Source organism: Akebia trifoliata, chromosome 10 (assembly GCF_017979445.1).
Source record: "Akebia trifoliata isolate Shusen 1 chromosome 10, ASM1797944v1, whole genome shotgun sequence".
Classification (NCBI taxonomy): domain Eukaryota; kingdom Viridiplantae; phylum Streptophyta; class Magnoliopsida; order Ranunculales; family Lardizabalaceae; genus Akebia; species Akebia trifoliata.
Window position 1 is genome coordinate 30450481 of NC_141384.1, and position 20199 is coordinate 30470679.

Genomic DNA, 20199 nt, shown 5'->3' on the forward strand with positions numbered 1-20199 from the left:
TAGGCGTTCTGCTTCCACACTGAAACAATCGAAAGAGAAACAAAGAGGGATCAAAGAAGAATCGAAGGAAACTAGGGTTAGGCTTTTGAAACAACATGCCGAAGAACAAGGGAAAGGGAGGGAAGAATCGTAAGAGAGGGAAGAACGAAGCAGATGACGAGAAACGAGAGCTCGTCTTCAAAGAAGACGGACAAGAGTATGCGCAGGTCCTTCGAATGCTCGGTAATGGCCGATGCGAAGCCATGTGCATAGATGGAACTAAGAGGCTTTGCCATATTCGAGGAAAGATGCACAAAAAAGTCTGGATCGCAGCTGGAGACATAATTCTTGTTGGATTGAGAGATTATCAGGATGACAAGGCTGATGTGATCTTGAAATACATGCCTGATGAGGCTAGACTCTTGAAAGCTTACGGAGAATTACCGGAGAATACGAGGCTTAATGAGGGTATCGCGGCTGGACTCGATGAGGAGGATGATGGGGCTGGAGATGATTACATCGAATTTGAAGATGAGGACATCGATAAGATCTAGGGTTGTTGCGGTAATTTTAAATTTCTGTGTTTTATATTATAATTTTGTTGCGCATCTTGGAATATTTGGTGTTTTGAATTTGGGTTTACTGATAATGGATGTAATTGAATAACAGTGAAACGTCCTTTATTAATTTTGCTTGTTTTCAAATTATATTACTGATTTTAAAGTTCTTTTTTTTTTTAATGGATTTGATGCTAACGATTATTCATCTGTGATGTTTTGACTGGTAATTTTTTTATTGTGATTTTAGGTTTGGTGTAGGGTTATGATAAATTGCTGTGTTTTAGTTTTTTTATATTATAATTTTGTGGCGAATGATTGGAATTTTAACGGATCAGAATTGGAATATTTGGAACTATAGTTTGCTGTTAATGGATGTAATTGAATTTACTTGGTTTCAGATTATACTATTGTCTCTAAAGATCTTTTTTTTTATTGTGATTTTAGGCTAGGTGTGGTGCTTCTTGTATGAATTGAACTCTTAGGGTTTTAGTTTTTTGTTTGTTTGCTTGATTTGGGGGTTCTGTTAGTAGGGTTTCATTAATCAATTTACAGTAGGTAAGTTTGGTGTAGGGTTTTGTGATAGAATATCATGATTGTGTTCCTTTTGGTATAAGGGTATTATGTTTACTAGTAAGTTTGCTTCAATAGTATAAAAGGTTTAAAAGTGGTGGGCTTGATTTACTAGTTTTCTAATTGGGAGGGTGATTTTCTGCTTGGTTTAGAAGAACTTTCTAAACCAAGGCGTTTTGGGTCCAATTACATGGTTGCTCTGGTTTTATGGCCATGGAAGTGGTGACTAGATTGGGATTTAGCAACATTGCTGGGGCTTAGTTGAAATTGGATATGGTAGATTTGGGCTTTTAGGAGTGTTAAGGCTGTAAATCTCCTTTTAATCTCCAAGCCCATTTTTTTTATTGAAGCATGTATATTGTTTTATTGATTGTCTATATTTTATTTTGTTTATATTTCCTTTATTTTAATTTGCAAGCAAAACTTGGGTCTTTTGTGGGTTATCCTAATCAAGTTGTTCATGATTTGGATGTAAGTTCTGGTAATGGGATTATATTAGCAGGCTAGTATAGGGAGTCCAATGATTGTTATTATAGCATACAGATTATTTGGACAACATTTTCGATGATTGCTTTCTTAGAGAAGAAAGGAACAATAAGTCGAGGACTCTGTAGTTGACATGTTTAGTGATGGAAGGAATTTGAATCTTGGACTGGAATGATGACAGGAGTATGAATTGGGTGTCTCTCTCACTTATCCTTGACATGGGCTTTCCTGGTTTGTTTCCCAATCTATTTTATTAAATAAATAAGAATAGACGATGTTGATGATCATCTTTGTTGTGTTCTACTTGTAAATTTTTCCAGATTGGATATTTTCAAGTTGTGATGTCCAATATGTTGACAATAAATCGGTTTAAGTCAGTTTGAGAAGTATGTCGAGCACAACGCAAATTAACATTGCAATTCCATATATCATAATCTCTGATCCTACCCTATTAATTGTAGAGACCAAGAACCAACTTGGAGTTGTTGCTATGAGATAAATCAGCAAAGCTTCAGCTGTTCTTGACATTCTTATCGTGCGATGGTTTGTGTTTGTTCTCGAAAGAATGGAATGTTTAAACATGACTGCATTGGGTCCTCTTCACGAATTTACTGTTTTTACTAGGCAAGGTATGGTTGTTGGTCGGTAGAGGTGAAGGTTGGCTTAATGGTTCTGAACTCACTTTGTGGTATCAACACTCTATGAGCCAATTGATTAAATTAATCACTGAATAGGGTAAAATGTTTACTCTTCAACCCCAACATTTTACCTTCTTCAACCTTCAAAATGGAATAATAAGATGGGTTTTAAAGAGGTTGAAGATGATGATAGTTTTTGGGAAGAAACCTAAAAACATCTTTCATCCGAATCATAATGAGCTAAATCCCCTATGACTTGGACGAGTTTTAAAATCATGTTCATTGGGTTTAGGATTTTATTTAAGTCTAACCGTAATTGTAAACAACTACTGAAATTGTTTGAAGGCGTCTTATAATGTTGAGATTATAATTTGAGACAAAACCATTGTAACGTTTGAAGAGTGTTTTAATCTTTAAATGAGATGTTATAAATATTTTAAGAAATTGGGATGTAATAAGTAAAAGTTAGGGTGTCAATAGCAGCTCTCTTTGACAAATTTAAGCTAGCCTTTTCCTTGTTATGATTATAGCTATCATCAAACTTTTTATTTCTTAATAGTCCCTCATTGTTGGCAAGCTCACCACTTTTTATTTATTGTCGAGTTCAATATTTTTGTTGTCAGACTTTGACATTTTTATTGTTGAATTTGACAGTTTCTGAAAAAATGTCGAACCCCATAATAAAAAGTGGCGACGCTTATCAAGTTTTTTCAACTAAAATGCATGGAAAAATTGACTAAAAACTTGAGACAAGAACTTGTCTAGAGGATTTCAAACCAAAAGAACCATCCTTGATCGAATTTCATTAAAAAATGATTATTTTTCATACGTCTTTAAAACCCTTGAAAATGATTTTTTCTTCCTTGTTAAATCCCTTCCGACAAAATGAAGACTCCGAAACTTGATTGGGATGTCGAAAATTAAAAAAAAAAAATTCGGACAAAAACAGTGATAAATAAGGTTTAGGGACTGATTAGGAAATTGAGATGTAATACGTAAAAATTGGGGTGTCAATAGCAGCTCTCTTAGACAAATTTAAGCTAGCTTTTTACTTGTTATAACTATAGCTATCATTAAACTTTATATTTCTTAATGATCCCTCATTCTTGGCGAGCTCACCACTTTTTATTTATTGTCGAGTTCAACATTTTTATTGTTGAATTTGACAGTTTTTAAAAAAATGTCGAACCCCACAATAAGTAGTGAAGTTGAAGTTGCTAAAATCCACCCATCATCGTTTATCAAGTTTTTTCAACTACAATACATTGAATAATCGATTAAAAACTTGAGATAATGACCTATCGAGATGATTGCAAACCAAAAGAACCATCCTTATTGAATTTCATTAAAAACGAAGAAAAAAAAATGAAAAAATTTGAATTTTTTACATACATCTTCAAATCCCTTGAAAATGGTTTTCTCTTCATTTTTAAATCCTTTTTAACAAAATGAAGACTCTGAAACATGATTGGGATGTCGAAAATCATTTTTTTTTTGGAAGGTAACCGTGAGAATAAAGGTGATAAATGCGATTTAGGAACTGATTAGAAAAAAGAAAATTTTACTATATAAACTATTAAGAGTAGCCCTAAACTAAAACTTTTGGACTACTTAGAATGAATCTGCAAAGTAATTTTTCCTATTTTTTTTATATCTATGTAAGCATATCTAGAGATATCCGAATTTAAAAAGGAAATGTGCAGAATAAAAAAACAGTAATGGGGTGAGAGAGGCTCGAACTCTCGACCTCAGGATCACTCTTTTGCTATGAGACCTACGCGCTAGCCAACTGCGCCACCACCCCATTGGTGTTAGAAAGTCTCTGTTTTCTATATATAAAAGTTAACTAATAATATTTTGATGTTTTTTCTACTAAAAGAAGTACATGGATTAAAATAAAATGAAAGGAAAATTCAACAAAAAAATATATAAGGGGGAAAAAGAAAGAGTCTATATAGGTTCCAACTTTTTAACTTTACATTCCGAAGATGAATTGCTTTAATTCAAATTCATGGAGAAAAGATTAAATCTTTTTAACTTAAAAGGATATAAAAGAGAGGAAATGAGTTTGACTTCGATGATTTTAAGGAGGAAGAGAGATTATTGAAAAAAAAAAAAAACAGGAAGAATGAGCCTTAATCGGCTTTAAGGAAGGAGAATTCACGAGGGAAAAAAAGTTCAAAAATTAATTCATGTATACAATACCTAGCCATCTTTCTAGCAGAAAGCAAGGAAATATCTTTTAAAGAATCCAAAATGATTATTTGATTTGGATTTCCATCAACTCTACTCACCATTCTCTCGTTATAATTGTAGAAATATCAATAGGCCAAATTTGAAGTATATCACATATTATGCACGAAACCGTATGGCATAAAATTGGGGTTGGCTTGCTGTCGTTGCATGTATATTTGTATTCATTCACTGTTTTGATCCATATTCTTTTAGGTCTTCCTCTCACTTGTAATCAACCTTCATAGCATTTATACACATTACCCATTCTAAAATCAATCCATAAGTGGGCGTGGAAAAAAAAAATGGTGCGCGCATTTGTTATAGTAGACAGAGACAATGGAAGCCTTTTGTGATGAAAATTGCTAATTGTCATTCCGATGAACAAGCTGAATGTTACAAAAACGAAAGGAGAAGAACGAAGAGAACCACGTTTACATTAAGAGGATACAAGTGCCTCTTATACAAGATAGAAAGAGAGAGAACCATTTTGAATCAATTATCGCAACTAAATTTAAGATCAAACTTGTAACCAAACATTATCTGCAGCTCTATTCGGTTCCTGTAACCTTCTTCTTCAAGGCTTCAATATCTGTGGCTAATTCTTTTCTGCTTGACTGAGAAAATAAATGTAATTATTAGTAAATTATGGCCCATGAGAAAGAACAATAACATGAGTATCAAAGCAATATGATTTTATTGGTTGAAGAAAATAGCAAAGACACAAATGACTTTAACGTAACGGGGACATATATTCTATGTTACAAAGATATAGCAAAGAAATGGAACTAATATGGTGAGGACACACTACACGTAAAATTTCAAATATTCATTCTCCTTGGATGCAACACCCATTTTGAAGTATCTAGGATAACATACCAATATTATTATAATTCATTACGAAAGTTTTCCTGGAACATTACAAATCAGTAATAGTTGATTTTCCTCCTATACTTTCTCCTTTTGCAAGGATATAACATACAAAATGTCAAACACCAATGAATAAAATTTTATTATGCGATAATCACCAATCACAATGATTAATACTTTTAATCTGTGTTAGTAAAACAACAGTAATTTAAATCAGATGTTGAACACTGCAATGTGGGTCTTCAGATTTTTACCTTGAAAAGAAGGTATCGGTAGACAAACCATCCGGTATATCCAAGCCCTACTAACTCCATGATCTTTGGAAGCTGGTAAGAGAACCAAATTCAGAGAAGTTCATCAAAGAATCCAGAAAGAAAAACTAAATTAGCTAGTCAAAATCATCTTGACCAAAAGATCAAAGAATCTTCTTCGTTAAGCCCAAATGAAGTAAAAAAAGTACGGGTACGAGTATTTGAAAGATTACTTACCAAAGGTACTGAGTTAATGGCACCAACAACAATGGAAGATAGCCAAACTGCCACTATTGCACCACCTCCATAAAGAAGTACTGTCGACTTGTTTTCAAGTGCATCCCACTATTAATTTTAAGAGAAACAAAAACAGGTTTAGAATTCATTAGAGAATAGAATCAAGGTGACTACTTGGTTCATTATTACTAGAAAATCAGGCTCAATCACAGATAAATCAGAAAACATATGACCCAACATGATTGAAGGGCTTTTATCTGATATGGACGGTTACTGATTGGGTGTGATCATAATGGAGTAGGGTGGCTCTCACCTTTCCCTTTAAGTCCTCAAATACTGCTTCAACTTCAACAGGACCAGATGTCTCTTCTGAGGCTCTGATCTGGAGCGACGAAAACCTGCGTGACTCTATCACAAAAGAGAAATCGGAAACATATTATTGTTTATCAACCCAAAGCAAAGAAAGCATATCCAAAATATGGACCATACAATAAGCTCCAACAATATTTTCTCAAGACAATTTTTTCTTCAAAAAGTTCAAATGTTTCATAATTTTCAAGGCAGTTTTGGCCCTAAGTATCGATGGACAATCAAAGTTTGCACCACTGAGTTTGTGAAAGCTTGTACAAATTATTAAGTAACTCACATTCAAAGAGGGAATCGATCTCAAAAAGGGTCTCACCACCAATACGGAGAAATGCCACAGAATAATAGACACTTATCTTCAAGATAAGCATTAAAGTGGGCACCCCTAATCGAGCTTCTCAAGGATATGGTCGAACCTAAACACGTTATAAATCTACTCTATTTGGGACCCAAGAAAGCAACTTAGTGGTACCCGATAGCTATGGCTTCACAGAGAATAGGAAACAAGAGACAAGTAATCCATCTGATGAAAACTACAATTATATTTCCATAAAGTATCTTTGCAAAGGGAAATTCATTTCTTTCTTTCTTTCAACTATTTATGGTTGTCAATTGAGCTACAATAAAGAGAGAATATCTACAATAAAGCTTGCACCCAACGAAAGTAATTCAAGCTAGTTATGAAACGGGTTTCCTTCAAACTATCATTTTGTTCATTTCTGACTTTAATTCCACCCTTGAAAGGCTACTCAAGGTGGAACTATGGTTCAAAGGACCTTCTAATTGAACCCATAACTGCAATGTGATTAGTTACTTAGTTCTTTTAAGTAACAAACTAAAGCTTTTATCTCAATCAATATTCAAGTATTTTCCACCACACCTAACTCTCAATTTTACAACTTTTCTTTACAAACAAAAGCAAATCAATAGATTACTTAAATGGGTATTGTAAAAAAAACTAAAAAACTCAGTCTGGGTTCCTCTAATCCATGTTAATTTTTATCTCATCCATGGTTCCAGCATGGAAATCTGAGATTTTTAACTGTTTTGTTTCAAACAAAAGCAAACCTACATGATTACTTAAAGAAATGGGTATTTTACAAAATGGGCAATCACCCAAAACTACAAAATTCAGTCTGGGTTCCTGTAATCCATGTTAATTTTTTTATCTTCTATGATTCTAGCATGGAAACAAGAAGTTAAAAATAAAAAATTCAATTTTTTTTAAGATTGATACCTGGGAACTGTTTGAAGGAAGTCAAGAAAGCTGAGATGGATGGGCGAGGTGGGAGATAAGGTAAAGCAGAGCGGATTGAGCTCTTAGTTGTTGCTGGCAAACGTGTCCCCAACACTGCCATGGAAGATGCGCTCGCTGCGTATGCCGTCGCCATGGCCACTGAAACAGTACCTCTCTGTGTCTCTAATTGATCTCTCTTTATCTATCTTTAGTTTCCTTTAGATTTTGCCAAAATACACACTTTTTCCCAAGTAATTGCTTGTCCATCCATTCAATTATCCATTTGTTTTCTCTCTCCCCTTATATTGACACGTGGCATTAAGTAAGTACCTGATTCGCTGTTCACCTATCAAGAATCCTCCCACCCCAACCCTTCTTTCCCTTCTATTGGCCAATTATATCATAAAAATATCACCTCATTGTAATCATCCCCCCACCCCTATATTCTCACATATATCACAAGGTATAGTGCCAATTTCTTAAAAAGTCAAATCATTGATTAATAGAGTGAATGGATCTGCCATTTCTTGAAATCTCTAGCATACAACTCCTTCACAAAATCGTAGATCATTTGCATCGTGATACGTAAAAAAAATAATTATGATTCTACATATGCAGAGGCAAATGATCTATATGATTCTATGATGGGGTCATAGGGGGGCATCAGAAAATCATTATTAACAACATATATCCTTGTTCTCATTATAATATATATGAGATATATCGAATGAATAAATTTTGATTCAAGAATGAAATCTTATTGGAATTGTTCATGTCTAGTTCATCATTTGGAACTATGTCACATTCCCGGATCTGATGAATTGAAACAATATTTTGTAAGTATGTAATTATCTTAAATATATCAACCCTTCCTTTATTTTTCAATCAAGGTACCCTCCAATGAAATCCAAATAGTGTAGGCCAATGATGATTAGCATATTCAATGTTAATGGAATTCTTCCCTAGTGTTCAAATGCCTCTCATATATCACTTAGTGTGCATAGGACACAACTAAGGAATCTTGCAAGACATAACATACTGCACAATGTCATCTCCATATTATGCTACTATTACAATACCATATCAATGATTCAAATTTGGAGTACCGAGCTTCACAAGATATAGCTCACGGATCCATTTAAGTAACGTTGCGTGCGCTTATTTGACCAACTAATATCATAAGTCAACCCTACGTTGCAACATGGAATGGCAAGTACCAATTGTATAGAAGAATTGGCAAGCAACTCTCGCTAAAGATGATCCAAGCCTTGGTAGGGAGAAAAAATAAATCCAGATTGAATTGATAATAATCATTAGGGACCTTTTTTCTTCGTGTACAACTCCGATTCATAAACATTTGTTGCCGGTAGCACATAAACTAAACATATTTCCTGTGGTATGGCTTAATATTTAAGAGAAATTGAGTACATTGATTACATATCATTTTATGTTAGATAAAAATGAAATCGTTTACATTTAATAGGATCACAATTAGATAAGAAAAATTGTAGAATCCAGTGGTTAAGATCATCCAATTCTGGTTCAATTTTCACGTGTTGAGCCCTCAAGAAACAAATTCTCATTTGATGTGCATTCATTTAAGCCCATACACGTGCAGTACATTCATCAAGGCCATCAAGTAATGGTGCTGGTCTTCGTATCACCATTGTCCTGAAACAATGCTTTAGACACCGACCCACTAGACTTCATCTCATTATTTATCTGCACTTCATCTCCAATGCTTACTCGTGTGCAAGAACGTTTCTTCCCTGTCATTGGGGTCTCGCACACCACGGAATAATGTGCTCCTTTACGCTGCTTCCTCTTTGACAGCTTCCGAAGAGAATCCGACTTCGCTCTAACTGGACATGGCTGCTTTGGAGCCCACACCCTTTCCAAATCTGGGACCCAACTCGTGAAAGATGCAAACCTCCGAGCTCTCTCTCTCCTTTCCTGAGCTTCCATTAAGTCGCGCTTGTGCAACTTGTCCTTAATCTCTCGTGGGCTCTCAATGTAAATTTCTTTCGATTGGGAAGTTGTACTGGCCAAGGTGGATGCATTTCCACCAATCTCATTTTCATCTAGTTTGTCTCTCTCAGCTTCATCACCCTCTTCGCTATTGATTAGAGATCCAGGCGCCTCTCCTTCATCATCTTTGAACAGCAATAGATCCATTCTGGTGTAGATTTTGCAAACCACATCTCCTAGAGACTCAGAATATCTGCAGTGTTAGACAAATAAACACAATTTTAGTCTTAAGTAAATTCTTCAAATCGACACCATGAACCTTTATATTGCTTTAATATTCAAGTAGGGGGAAAACTCGTGTTGTTTAAGTAATAGTATTATTCATTTTTTAACCAATAAATGTTTCTCAAAAATAAGAATTTTCTAGATAAAAGTAGTAGAAAACTTATTAAGAAGGTGAACGAGAAGTAAGAATAACTATGTTACTTTTGTTTATATGATTGTCAGTTGTAAAACATCAAGTTTCGAATGCAATAAATGAATTTTCATATTATTATAAATAAAATGTACATTAAATATAATGCAATTGTAAAGATATTATCCAGAGCTTTCTAATGGTACTATTTTTATGACAGACCAACTTACACATTAGATGTTACGGCAATTTGAAAATCCAAACAAAACTACTTTTGAAAAGAGATGAATAAAAATAGGTGAAAGATATGGTTAGTTGTAACAAAGTATTACTAGTATTGTAATCAGGCAACTTAAGGGATGGTTATAAAGGCACCCTCCATTAAATAATAGAATTATCTTGATTTTGAAGTATAGGGGCATTTTTGGTAAACGATCCAACTTGGTAAATTCACTAACAGATAATGGGTAAGCTACATCTTTTACGTTACACAATTATAAGGCTAAATGGTTAGTCTAATAAAAGTATGTAGCAAACAACACTAAAATTAGTAACTCGTAAAGCTGATAAATTGCAGGATAAAATGAAGAAATCCATGCCCTTTACCATTGATTGTAGCAGCTAAGTTGATGGGTACTAAAATGTCCCATGTATTGAGAGCCCAAAGAAAGCAATTTCATCTCTTAAATAAGATAATGGCGGAGCAAAATGCATCCTCAATTTATGACCTGAACACACATTATGAAAGGCGGGCATCCATGATCTCTAACTTCATGCAGAGGCAGTAGCATATAAACAGGGATGAGGGTATGTACTCAGGACTCCAAAAAGAAATAATCTCAACATAATGAAATCACAATAGCATCCAAGGACATCTCCAACCACATCAATATGAAAAGATATCTCCTCTCTATGTGTTTAATAGGAGGACGACCATGCCATTAGCCCCCAAGCTATAGAAAATAAACAATTGTTTATTATTTATTAAAAATTTCTTTTATTTCTTGACTTTGAAAATGGATATTGTCATTATTCCGATGCAATAAATGAGAGATAAGAAAGTTACTTATGACGAGAAATGAGGTTTTCATAATACCCATGCCTCAAATTTTAAGAAGTAATTCAGGAAGAAGTGAACACTTATACCAACTGAAAGGATACCTGTTTCTTATGGTCCTTCCCACATATTTATCAAGGCTAACATCACCAAAAAAACCTCCTTCAAGATGGTATTGAATGTTCTCTAAGAGAGAGCAAACCTGCTTCACCATCTTCTGTTTTGCAGTCTTTTCAATGAACTCCCCAACCTTCGACCGAAGTATCTCCATTCGGAACAAAATTTGCAACTCAAATCTTGTGTTCATTAAGGAACACGCCAATCAAGTAAGCACTATACATCTACTATTGAATGAAAAAAAAAAATTGATGAGGAGGATACTCTCTGACTTTCTTTTCCGAAGTGTACATGGCAGAACTTGAATCAGACGGAAGAGATTGTGTGTCACAGCTTTTGAACTTTGCTGCCAAATCCTTGGGCTCCCTTAGTAAAAGTTTTACCAGTTCGGCAGCAACCATTCCACCAAAACCTTCCTCTGTTTGTTCCTCAGGAGTTGAATTCTCCATTTCATGCTTCGAATGTAACCAATATATAGATGAGTTGACGAGCCGCTCTGCTAAAGCACCAAGGTCCACTTCTTCAGATTCGAGGCATTCTTGTATCCTCTGAGAAATACCACTGAAGAAAGTTTCCGAGGTTTCTAAGCAAGAAGCAGGAGTGACTTCTACATTCATATTAGAAGCTCCAGTCAAAGAAGGTTCTTCGGTGGAGAAAGAAGAGGACATGGGTTGTTCACTTTCTTGCTCTGACCCAGCTAGTCTTTGTTTCATTTCTTCTTCAATGCCCGGCTGTGAGTTAGACTCACTTGGTTCATTTCGGAAACAACGGCTAGACCTCATTGATTGTTTCATCCAGCATTTCAAAAATCTCAATTTCTTTGAGTTATTACACTCCCTGGCAAAGTAAACGCCTTCCAAATCTATTTCAGAGCGGCTAAGCGCTGCCTTATAGAAGGAGCTCCAAGAGAGATCTTGGAGCGACTTTAGACCTTTTTTATTCTTTGTTATTTTACCATCCCAAATCGCAAATGACTTCGTGTAAACCTGAGAAACAGTTGACACTTCTAATTGGTTTGATTCAGAAATGGGTTTAGGTATCTCACCCTCTCTCTTGGTAACAATTTCGACCAAGCGAGAAGAAAACCCATCAAAATCATGTAGCAAGTTATGAGAAGAGAACCCACTATCTAAAATACAAAGGAGAGCTGAGTGAACTGTGAATGGCTTTAGGATTCCCATTAAGGTAAGCCCATCTCCATTTGTAACAGACACCAAAGCCGAGTAGCTCCGCCTGTAGAGGAAAGTCAGAAGAATCTGCCAGATGGGTTTGCCTGGAGTGAACTCACTTGTTTCCAGACAAAGCATTTCTAGAACCCTATCGGCAAAAAAACCACCTGAAGTATCTCTCATTTGGTCCTTCCCACATTCCCCTGAAAGCCCACGTAATAAAGCAAAATCACATAAATTGTCTTTGATTCTCATATTTTCATCGTTCTTCCACACCTCCCTAACACAGATCTTCATAATTTTATCACCAGCATTTCCCCCAAAAAATTTGGATAGATCACAACCTCCAATGCTTGGATTTGTGGATTCCCGATTTCGAGAAATATCTTTGTATCTTTTTGCACACGACCAATTGAAATCAAGCAATTCAAGATCACAACATCTGCACTCTAAGGGCTTCCCACTCACATCCGAGATTTTGAGACTCAGTTCAGCATTAACTTTCTTGCCCATTTCAGTAGGATTAAAACCCATTAAAGAACACCCAATGTGTGGATAAATCAATCCAAAGGGAATAAGAACAGAACCCAAAATAATGGCATCTGTTGAGCAAAAGCCCCAACCCAAATTCTTAATTCCCCTCTCAATAAACCCTAAGTATAACAAAGATGTGTCCTTTTTAACCGTTTCTTCGTTACATTCTAGTTCATAATTAACATCAATCCAACTGAAATGTATATCTCTACTAACAAACCCTTCATTCACATTGCCAAAAAATTGATAGAATTTCTTACAAAACATATCGATGGTAATTACCGATTCATCATCCAATTCAACATCCATGAACTTAGATAAACAATTTAAAGATCTAGAAACTGGCGAAAACAGGATAATCAAATTCGACCTAACAAAAGGAGAATTATTCGGTGTACCTATCAGATCTTGAATTTGGGTCTCCCAAGCATAATCGTGGACGAGCTGATGCAGTGAACTTGCCATCATAGATGCCCGAGGTGGTGAAATTAAGGTGTTGGGGAGGGTTGATGATAGGGAATTAAGGGTTTCTGAGAGGGAAATTAGGGTTTCTGATGGGTGATCAAAGGAGAAAGAATTGGCGGATTTGCCAAAGAGGGAGTGGAGTTTGGAGGATGAGAGGAGAGGGGAAAGAGAGGAGAAGAAAAGCTTGAATGCGAAGAGAGAGGATGAGAGAGATGGGAAGGTGAGAAGAGTACGAGCTGAAGCGAGTATAGAGGAAATGTAAGGGTTAGGGTTAGGGTTTTGGAGGTTGAAGAGGGGATGGAGATCGATTAGGAAGACGATTCGTTGGGTCTGTGAGAGATCTACAATTTCTTCCATGAATAATGAATCCCTATGTGTGTCTGTGTGTATGTGTGTGTGTGTGTGTGTGTGTGTGCGTGAGAGAGAGATAGAGAGAGAGATCTCTAGGGTTTTGAAATTTGAATCGCTTTAGCAGAAATGGAGGGAAGGATGATCATTTGCAGGGAGCGTCTGCTAATGTGCGCGGGTGGGCATAAAGCGCTTCAGATTTTTTTTTTTTTTTTGGCGGGAAGGAGAACAGAAGTAAGGAGCAGATTCAATGTACCTATATACACCAAAACTTGATGCTTTATTATTATTTTTTTATTATTATTATTTAAGTTAAAGCTTGATGTCAATCTCTCCCATAACTTGAGAAATATTATTTGGGTCCACTATGAACACGTTTATCAAAGATGATGTTTGTCGAAGAAATACAATAAAATTAATATAGAATATCTCAATTCTCGACTAACATTAGATCGCACTAAGCTTTTGGTTGTTGTTGTTTAGCAACGATAGTCCAAAGATAATATTTCCAAACACGACGTAACGCTATGGGCCAACCTTCTGGTTAATCTATATAAACATTCAACTTGATTGTTGACTTCAAGTTATTAGATTTTTAATAATTTTTCATGATTGATTTTTATCTTGAGAGGATTATTGAAATGTAACCAACTTTTGATGTAATTCCCATTCTTTTCTACTATTCATTTTAATTCTAAAAACATGTCTAGAGAGATCGCAAGTTTTTAAAAGTGACAATCTCGCTAATAAAAAAAAAATAGTCAGATCATCACTTTTTGAGAAAAAAATAAAGATTTTATTAACGTGTGTCTTTAAAAGGAAATAAATACACTTTGGAAATTGGAATTTGAGGGCATTTTTTATACAAATTCTAATTTCCAAAGTGTATTTATTGGACTTTAACAAGACCCAACAAATAAAAATTGGGATCTCATTACTTTTTATCAAAAAGAATTTCATTTTAAAAAGTCTACGATCTCAGTAGGCATGTTTGAGCTAGAATCAAAATTTCATCATTTTCAGCTCTCAAAAAGGTAATTTACTCTTTTAATTATCTATTTGACTCTTTTTTTTTTTTTTTTTGAAAAATGTTGAAATAACAAAAAGTATTTACGACGATTCTCACAAATTTGACGTGGACTGTGCACATAACCATAGATGTATTTTCTCGTGATATGAGTAAAAAATCATTAACGGTTATGCATGCATGTCCACATTAGAATTGTGACAATCACAACAAATCCTACGTCACCCAACACGATTTTTTTTTGTTAATCAAATATAATATAGGTCTTTCATTTTGTTCAAGTCTAAAAAGAAATGGTTTGAGTATCTTTGGGTGCATTATTTATGAAGTATCAATCTCAATGCTTTTCGCATAAGTTTTCTTGATTTTTATTAAAAATATTTTCTGTAGAAATTATTTTCCATAATCATAGCTAACTAACACACTTGAACGAACATCCCCACATCGTAACTAACCCATAATCATTGACCAAGTAAATCGAGAAAGATTAGCTAAGCTATCACACTCCACGTGGCGTAAGTGGAACATGCAGGCTAGATAACGACTTTGTACCAACCCAACTGTAGCCAACTTTCCTTAATTTTAGTTTTGGAAGTACACGCACACCTATTTTTAGTCATCACCGACAAATTTTCTCTTTCGTATAACCTAAACCACCAATCATATTTTCTGCATCACACGTGGCGTATTTTTATGCTCATCTTCATATTGATTCTCAAATATATTTTAGAATCCGTTGACTTGGAAAAAATGAAATCCTAGCCGTTAATATATAAAATGTTGTGGTTGAGATTCATTGTAGACGTATATGATTTATATCTTGGGCATAGATTTCATATTTTAATGATGAGTCGTGATATTTTGATGATCTTTTTTTCGGATGCTCTCTATATGACTCTATCATAGAATCGTAAATCCTTTGTTTTGGGATACGCAAAAAAAAAGATTCATGGTGCTGTGACTATCAAATCAAGAAAAGTCTAAAAAAAGAGCATCAAATTATTGTTAGTCTTTAATGATTGGGGTTTCATGAGTCATTTCTAAGAATTTAAAAAATCCAAATCCGTACTATTTTTATTTATTTATTGAGTCGTGCTGAAGTAACATTGTAGGAGCATTTATAACATGGAACTGTGTAGGAATCATAGATGTTTCATTAAGATACGAGTGAAATCTAGATGAAAAGCATCTGTGGTCTTACACACTTCCATGTCAAAAATATCTCCTACAATGTTGCTTCAGCAATATATATATTGGGCGCGTTCAAAGGCTGTAAAGATAATCAAACATTTTTCAAAACATGACTTAGAAGTTTTGGAATTGGTTGATTTTTTGTGAGGATGATCTTTACGATGAAAAGATCATCCTCACCATAAATTAGATCATTTCGAAATTTCTAACCCTAGTTTACAAGTTGAAGAATCATGGATCGTCCAATTTTTATAAATCACTTTTGATTGGGTTAGAAGTTTTGGAATGGGTTGATTTTTTCCACGAGTGATCTATATGATGAGGAGATCTTCCTCACAAAAAATTAGTCCAATCCAAAACTTCTAAGCCATGTTTTGAAAAATGTTTGAGATAATGTTTGACTCACTTTAGGGCCTCCGAACGCAACCTTATATATATATATATAGTAAAAATTAAGAGATCTAATGCGCTAAACGGTTTGCTTCCTTTGATTGAAATTGGGTGGCTTGTTGATTTAATTTGTTACACTTGGAAAGCGTATGTGGGATTGATAAACTGAATCGAAAAAAATCACTCAAAATTCACTCGTTGACGTGATATGTGTACATAACCATATATATTTTTTCTTTGTGTATCCCAACGAAAAAAATCTAGGTATTATACATGCCATGTCATCGAGTGAATTTTAAGTGACTTTTTTCGAGTCAATTTATCACGACTCAAAATAAAATAATAGCCATCAAATAATACTTACATTGATGATGAAGAAAGTTTTTTTTTTTTTTTGGGCTCAACTCTTCGCCTTGGTGGCATTAAAAGATAATAGAACAACAAAGTCAAGAAAGAATGAGATTGATCATTTATCGAAGAGATTTTGCATCATCATCTCATTTGAAGGACACAAAGAAATATATTAGATTGTGCCATAATTCTGACACTTAAAATTCAACTTGATTGGTGATTTTTATCCATAAAAAAAGCAGGACTTCATAGGTCATTAGGCCCAAAAACAATTACTAAGTGGTAAGGATTTGGATTCCAAGTTGAAACCCAACTAAGAGGAGTAGGTTTATAACCAACTGCTGAGGTACAGGATTCCAACTCTTTCCTTTGACACTCCAACCAACCCAACTGACAAGGAATCACAAATTAAAAAACACCATAAAACAGCTCAGAACAACCCTTCTTTTGTGGGGAACAATTCCTCCAACACTAACAGGGCTTCCTCTCTTCTTCTTTCAAGAAATTCAAATCTTCCAAGACCATCTTTGATTCAATTTCTTCTCAATTTCATTTAATTTTTAAGCAGGGAAAAGAAAGAGAGGAAGAATTCGATCCAAATCTACGTCTCTTTCAAATTGTTCGTGAAACTTTTTCTATTTGAGGTGATTCAATTTACCTTTGTTAAATTCTTTGATGTTTTAGATTTTCAAGATTGAATTTCATCGAAGAACGACACGTTTTAAGAGTCCGGGTTTATGATGGTTGTGTTATTTGGTTAAAACAATGATAGGGATTGAACAATTTGAAGAATCGAATATTGTTCTTTGTCACAATTATGAGATTTTGGGTTCAATCTCGACCCTATGATAAGATTTCGAGCTACAAATGAACCCAAAGGAAAGGTTTCGATCCCTGTCGTTCCAAATTGCTGAATTTATAATTAAATTTGTTCTTCGGTGCTCGACGATGAGGAACATAGTCAAGTGCACAAGTTGATTAATTTTGATGGGTTCCAAAAGAAGCTGGTTGATTCTCTTGGTGATCTTCTCCTTATTTATATCTTCATTTGGACAAAGCTCGAATAACTTCTCTCGCAATTTGTTAGATGATCTTCTTTGGGATTTTGCGTTCAAGGAATTAGTTAGACATCGTCACACGGGCACTCTCTACAAAGCTACCCTACCGACTGATTTATCAGGCATGGAAGCTTTGGTCGTCCGGCTCAGGAGTGGGAGTTTTTGGGCAAGGGGAGCGAATTTTAGTGATTTTCATATCCCACCAAGAATTATACCGATACCTTATGTAAGGAGACTAGCTATAGTCTATCAAAATTTGGGTAATTGGTCTTCTTATTACTACAATGTGCCGGGACATACGATGGTTACTCCTGTTGTTGGTTTCTTAGCTTATAATGCATCCAATCCAAGTGTCAATGGTGTCACGAAGCTCAATCTTCTTGTGGCGGAGGATCCGATTTCTATTCGTTTCCCAAATTTTACATTACCCGAAGGTTCAAATTCGAGTTTAAGATGCGTACGATTTGATGTAAGTGGGTCGATAGAATTTAGTGAGATGGGTTTGGATAATGTATGTTTTACACGCGATCAAGGACACTTCTCGCTCGTTGTTCAGTCGATAGAGCCAAATAAGTCGGGGCAGAAGAAAAAAGAGAGACTATGGAAATGGTTGGTGATCGGGTTTGCGCTCGGATTTACGGGTTTGGTTGTGATGGGTTTGGTTGGGATCTTAGTTTTGAGATTTTTGAAGATGAAGAAAATTGGAGAAATGGAAAAGAAAGCTGATGAAGGCGAGGCTTTTAGTACAATTTGGATTAGAAATAGTAAAATGCCTTCTGCCACAGTTATAAGAACCAAACCAGCTCTTGAGCATGGTGAGGCTCTATGACTTCTTTTTAAGCTTTTTTTTTTCCAACTTTATTTCTCTTTCTTGGGAAATATCCCTATATGAATTGAGGATTGTTAGATCTACAATTCAGACTTTTTGAAGTGTAGTGTTAGTGGATTTATGATCAAAATCCAATTTGTCAATTTTCAAATTATTTAGAATGTAACATTTATTTAGGGTTGTTATGATTGCATGGAATTCAATTTCATGGGAATTTGAAATCCTTAGGAAAATGGTTATGAGAAAATGAATTACGAGGAATTGTGAGAGAATAATATTCGAATGTAGAAAAATGATTTTTCCTGGGCGGTGATGTGAAAATCATTTTCCCTCCAATGGGTATGAAATCGTTATGGGTGAGAAAATGTTTCATGAAAAACGAGCAATCAAACACCAAAAAATCGTATTTTTCAAGGAAAATCATTTTCCCGTCCTTTTTTTTTCCTCTCATTTTTAAATTATCCTTTCTTTGCTTGAAGCATTACTGGATCTCCTTCTCTTGGTTTATCCTCGAAACGTAGTTGTTTCATCAACATCAACATCATCGTCATTCAGGTCTTTATCTTAAATAATGGGGTTGGCAACATGAATCATATTTCTCTGTTCAATTAACTGATTCCCCAAACCACCCACAAATTTATATCGAGTTGGTGCTTAGCAAACAAAATAAATAAATTAGTTGTGAATTAGCTGGCCAAATTAGACTAGCTCTCCTTTAATTTAATTAAAAATTAAACAGCTTGTAAGCCATGTAGATTGAACCGAAATGAGAAACTAATTTAGAAATGTATTTGATGTCTTCTGTTATTTTTATTTCTAAGAACATATAATCTGATTTGTACAACTAGTAATTCAAGTGTCATGGTCTGGAACATTTGCAATAGAATTTATGTGAGATAACAACACATTTTTTAGTTTCTTAGAACTGTTCTAAATCTTTTTACTAAGTCTCACCTTTGTTCCTTGTGAGGGAATTCAAATTCCCCTGCTTCTAGTTATAATTGCTAAATTGCTTCGAAAATTTAGAGTTCATCGAAGATAAGTTATCATATATTCGAGTTTAGAGTCCTAGAAGAATGAGAGGAAGACCTGAAGGAACGTGGCTGGCGATAGTAAAGTAGTTATGGAAACCAAAGACTTGGTTTTGGATAGAATAGAATAGAGGAACAACGTTCATTTAGCCGACCCCAAATCTTTGGGATAAGGCTTTGTTGTTGTTGTTGTTGTCACCAATGCTTTAGCTATGAAGCCCTTTGTCAAATAAATTCTTAGTGAGAAGTTGAATGTCTGTGAATATCGTTTACTGCCTAGCGGTACTGATCATGAAGGACGTCCCTCATCTCGGGTTTGCTTTCATAATTTAGCTTGATTTCTTATAAATGTTGTGATGTCTGTGTATGGGGTGTATGCAAGTGTGTGCAAGGGACGCTCACCTCAACCATGTAAAAGATGATCGTACCATTGGGCCTTGAAAACACTTTATGGAATTGATGGTTATGATCATTTGAGTGTATCTTTCTGGCTCGAAGGATTCTTAATTGGTCCTCTGGTATTATGGGATGCTACGTAAGAGGATTGAAATTGAAGCAATTGGATCAAATTATGTAATTTTGATCAAAAGTCATTATCTTAGTAATGATAAACTTTGATTCCCATCGAGTGATCATAGTGTCTTAAGGCCAAGTGGAATGATAAAGATGTTTATGTAAATATATGTATATGATTGCAAAGAAATTGTTTACGTAAGAAAATTATTTTTCCTACAAATAGGCACAAGAAAATGTCAAAAAAAAAAGAGTTCACTCTTTAGGAATTGAGGTATCCGAATCTCTTAGAACACCCAACTAATAACCC

At 34.9% G+C, this 20199-nt stretch overlaps 3 protein-coding genes, 1 non-coding gene and 1 pseudogene across 6 annotated transcripts; 2 read left to right on the plus strand and 3 right to left on the minus strand.

Moving 5' to 3' along the window:
* On the plus strand, positions 1–686 carry LOC147393794 (eukaryotic translation initiation factor 1A pseudogene; annotated as a pseudogene).
* Positions 687–3952: 3266 nt separating this feature from the next.
* Positions 3953–4037, minus strand: TRNAM-CAU (transfer RNA methionine (anticodon CAU)). Its single transcript is given in 2 exon segments — positions 3953–3988; positions 4000–4037. It is a non-coding gene; the product is annotated as a tRNA-Met (tRNA).
* A 776-nt stretch (positions 4038–4813) lies between these two features.
* Positions 4814–7662, minus strand: LOC147393796 (CURVATURE THYLAKOID 1A-like protein). Its single transcript, XM_086456855.1, has 5 exons — positions 7427–7662; positions 6137–6231; positions 5824–5931; positions 5590–5661; positions 4814–5082 (listed from the first exon to the last, which is right to left on the minus strand). Exons 1-5 carry the CDS (start codon positions 7578–7580, stop codon positions 5017–5019), a joined length of 495 nt encoding a protein of 164 aa, XP_086312981.1. The 5' UTR covers positions 7581–7662; the 3' UTR covers positions 4814–5016.
* A 1085-nt stretch (positions 7663–8747) lies between these two features.
* On the minus strand, positions 8748–13682 carry LOC147393797 (LIM domain protein). 3 transcript variants are annotated; one of them, XR_015182459.1, is made up of 4 exons: positions 11248–13682; positions 10971–11162; positions 10416–10537; positions 9510–9647 (listed from the first exon to the last, which is right to left on the minus strand). XR_015182459.1 is itself a non-coding variant. In XM_086457194.1 (3 exons), exons 1-3 carry the CDS (start codon positions 13506–13508, stop codon positions 9062–9064), a joined length of 3039 nt encoding a protein of 1012 aa, XP_086313320.1. In that variant the 5' UTR covers positions 13509–13675; the 3' UTR covers positions 8748–9061. The 3 variants fall into 3 exon arrangements, 2 of the variants coding, with proteins under 2 accessions (XP_086313320.1, XP_086313321.1); XM_086457194.1 differs by lacking the exon at positions 10416–10537 and having other exon boundaries at positions 8748–9647; positions 11248–13675; XM_086457195.1 differs by having other exon boundaries at positions 9503–10537.
* Positions 13683–17445: 3763 nt separating this feature from the next.
* LOC147393798 (uncharacterized) lies at positions 17446–18345 on the plus strand. Its single transcript, XM_086455143.1, has one exon. It carries the CDS (start codon positions 17446–17448, stop codon positions 18343–18345), a length of 900 nt encoding a protein of 299 aa, XP_086311269.1.
* The last annotated feature ends 1854 nt before the right edge of the window (positions 18346–20199 follow it).

Excerpts from the sequence above, each read along its gene's own strand:
- LOC147393797 (XM_086457194.1), bottom strand. The coding sequence starts at position 13,508 with ATGGAAGAAATTGTAGATCTCTCACAGACCCAACGAATCGTCTTCCTA. Across the intron at positions 11,163-11,247 it reads TCGGAAAAGAAAGTCAGAGA|ATTTGAGTTGCAAATTTTGT; the intron begins GTATCCTCCTCA and ends AATGAACACAAG. Across the intron at positions 9,648-10,970 it reads GGAAGGACCATAAGAAACAG|ATATTCTGAGTCTCTAGGAG; the intron begins GTATCCTTTCAG and ends CTAACACTGCAG.
- LOC147393796 (XM_086456855.1), bottom strand. The coding sequence starts at position 7,580 with ATGGCGACGGCATACGCAGCGAGCGCATCTTCCATGGCAGTGTTGGGG. Across the intron at positions 5,662-5,823 it reads CCATTAACTCAGTACCTTTG|CTTCCAAAGATCATGGAGTT; the intron begins GTAAGTAATCTT and ends TTCTCTTACCAG. Across the intron at positions 5,083-5,589 it reads ACCGATACCTTCTTTTCAAG|TCAAGCAGAAAAGAATTAGC; the intron begins GTAAAAATCTGA and ends TTATTTTCTCAG.
- LOC147393798 (XM_086455143.1), top strand. The coding sequence starts at position 17,446 with ATGGGTTCCAAAAGAAGCTGGTTGATTCTCTTGGTGATCTTCTCCTTA.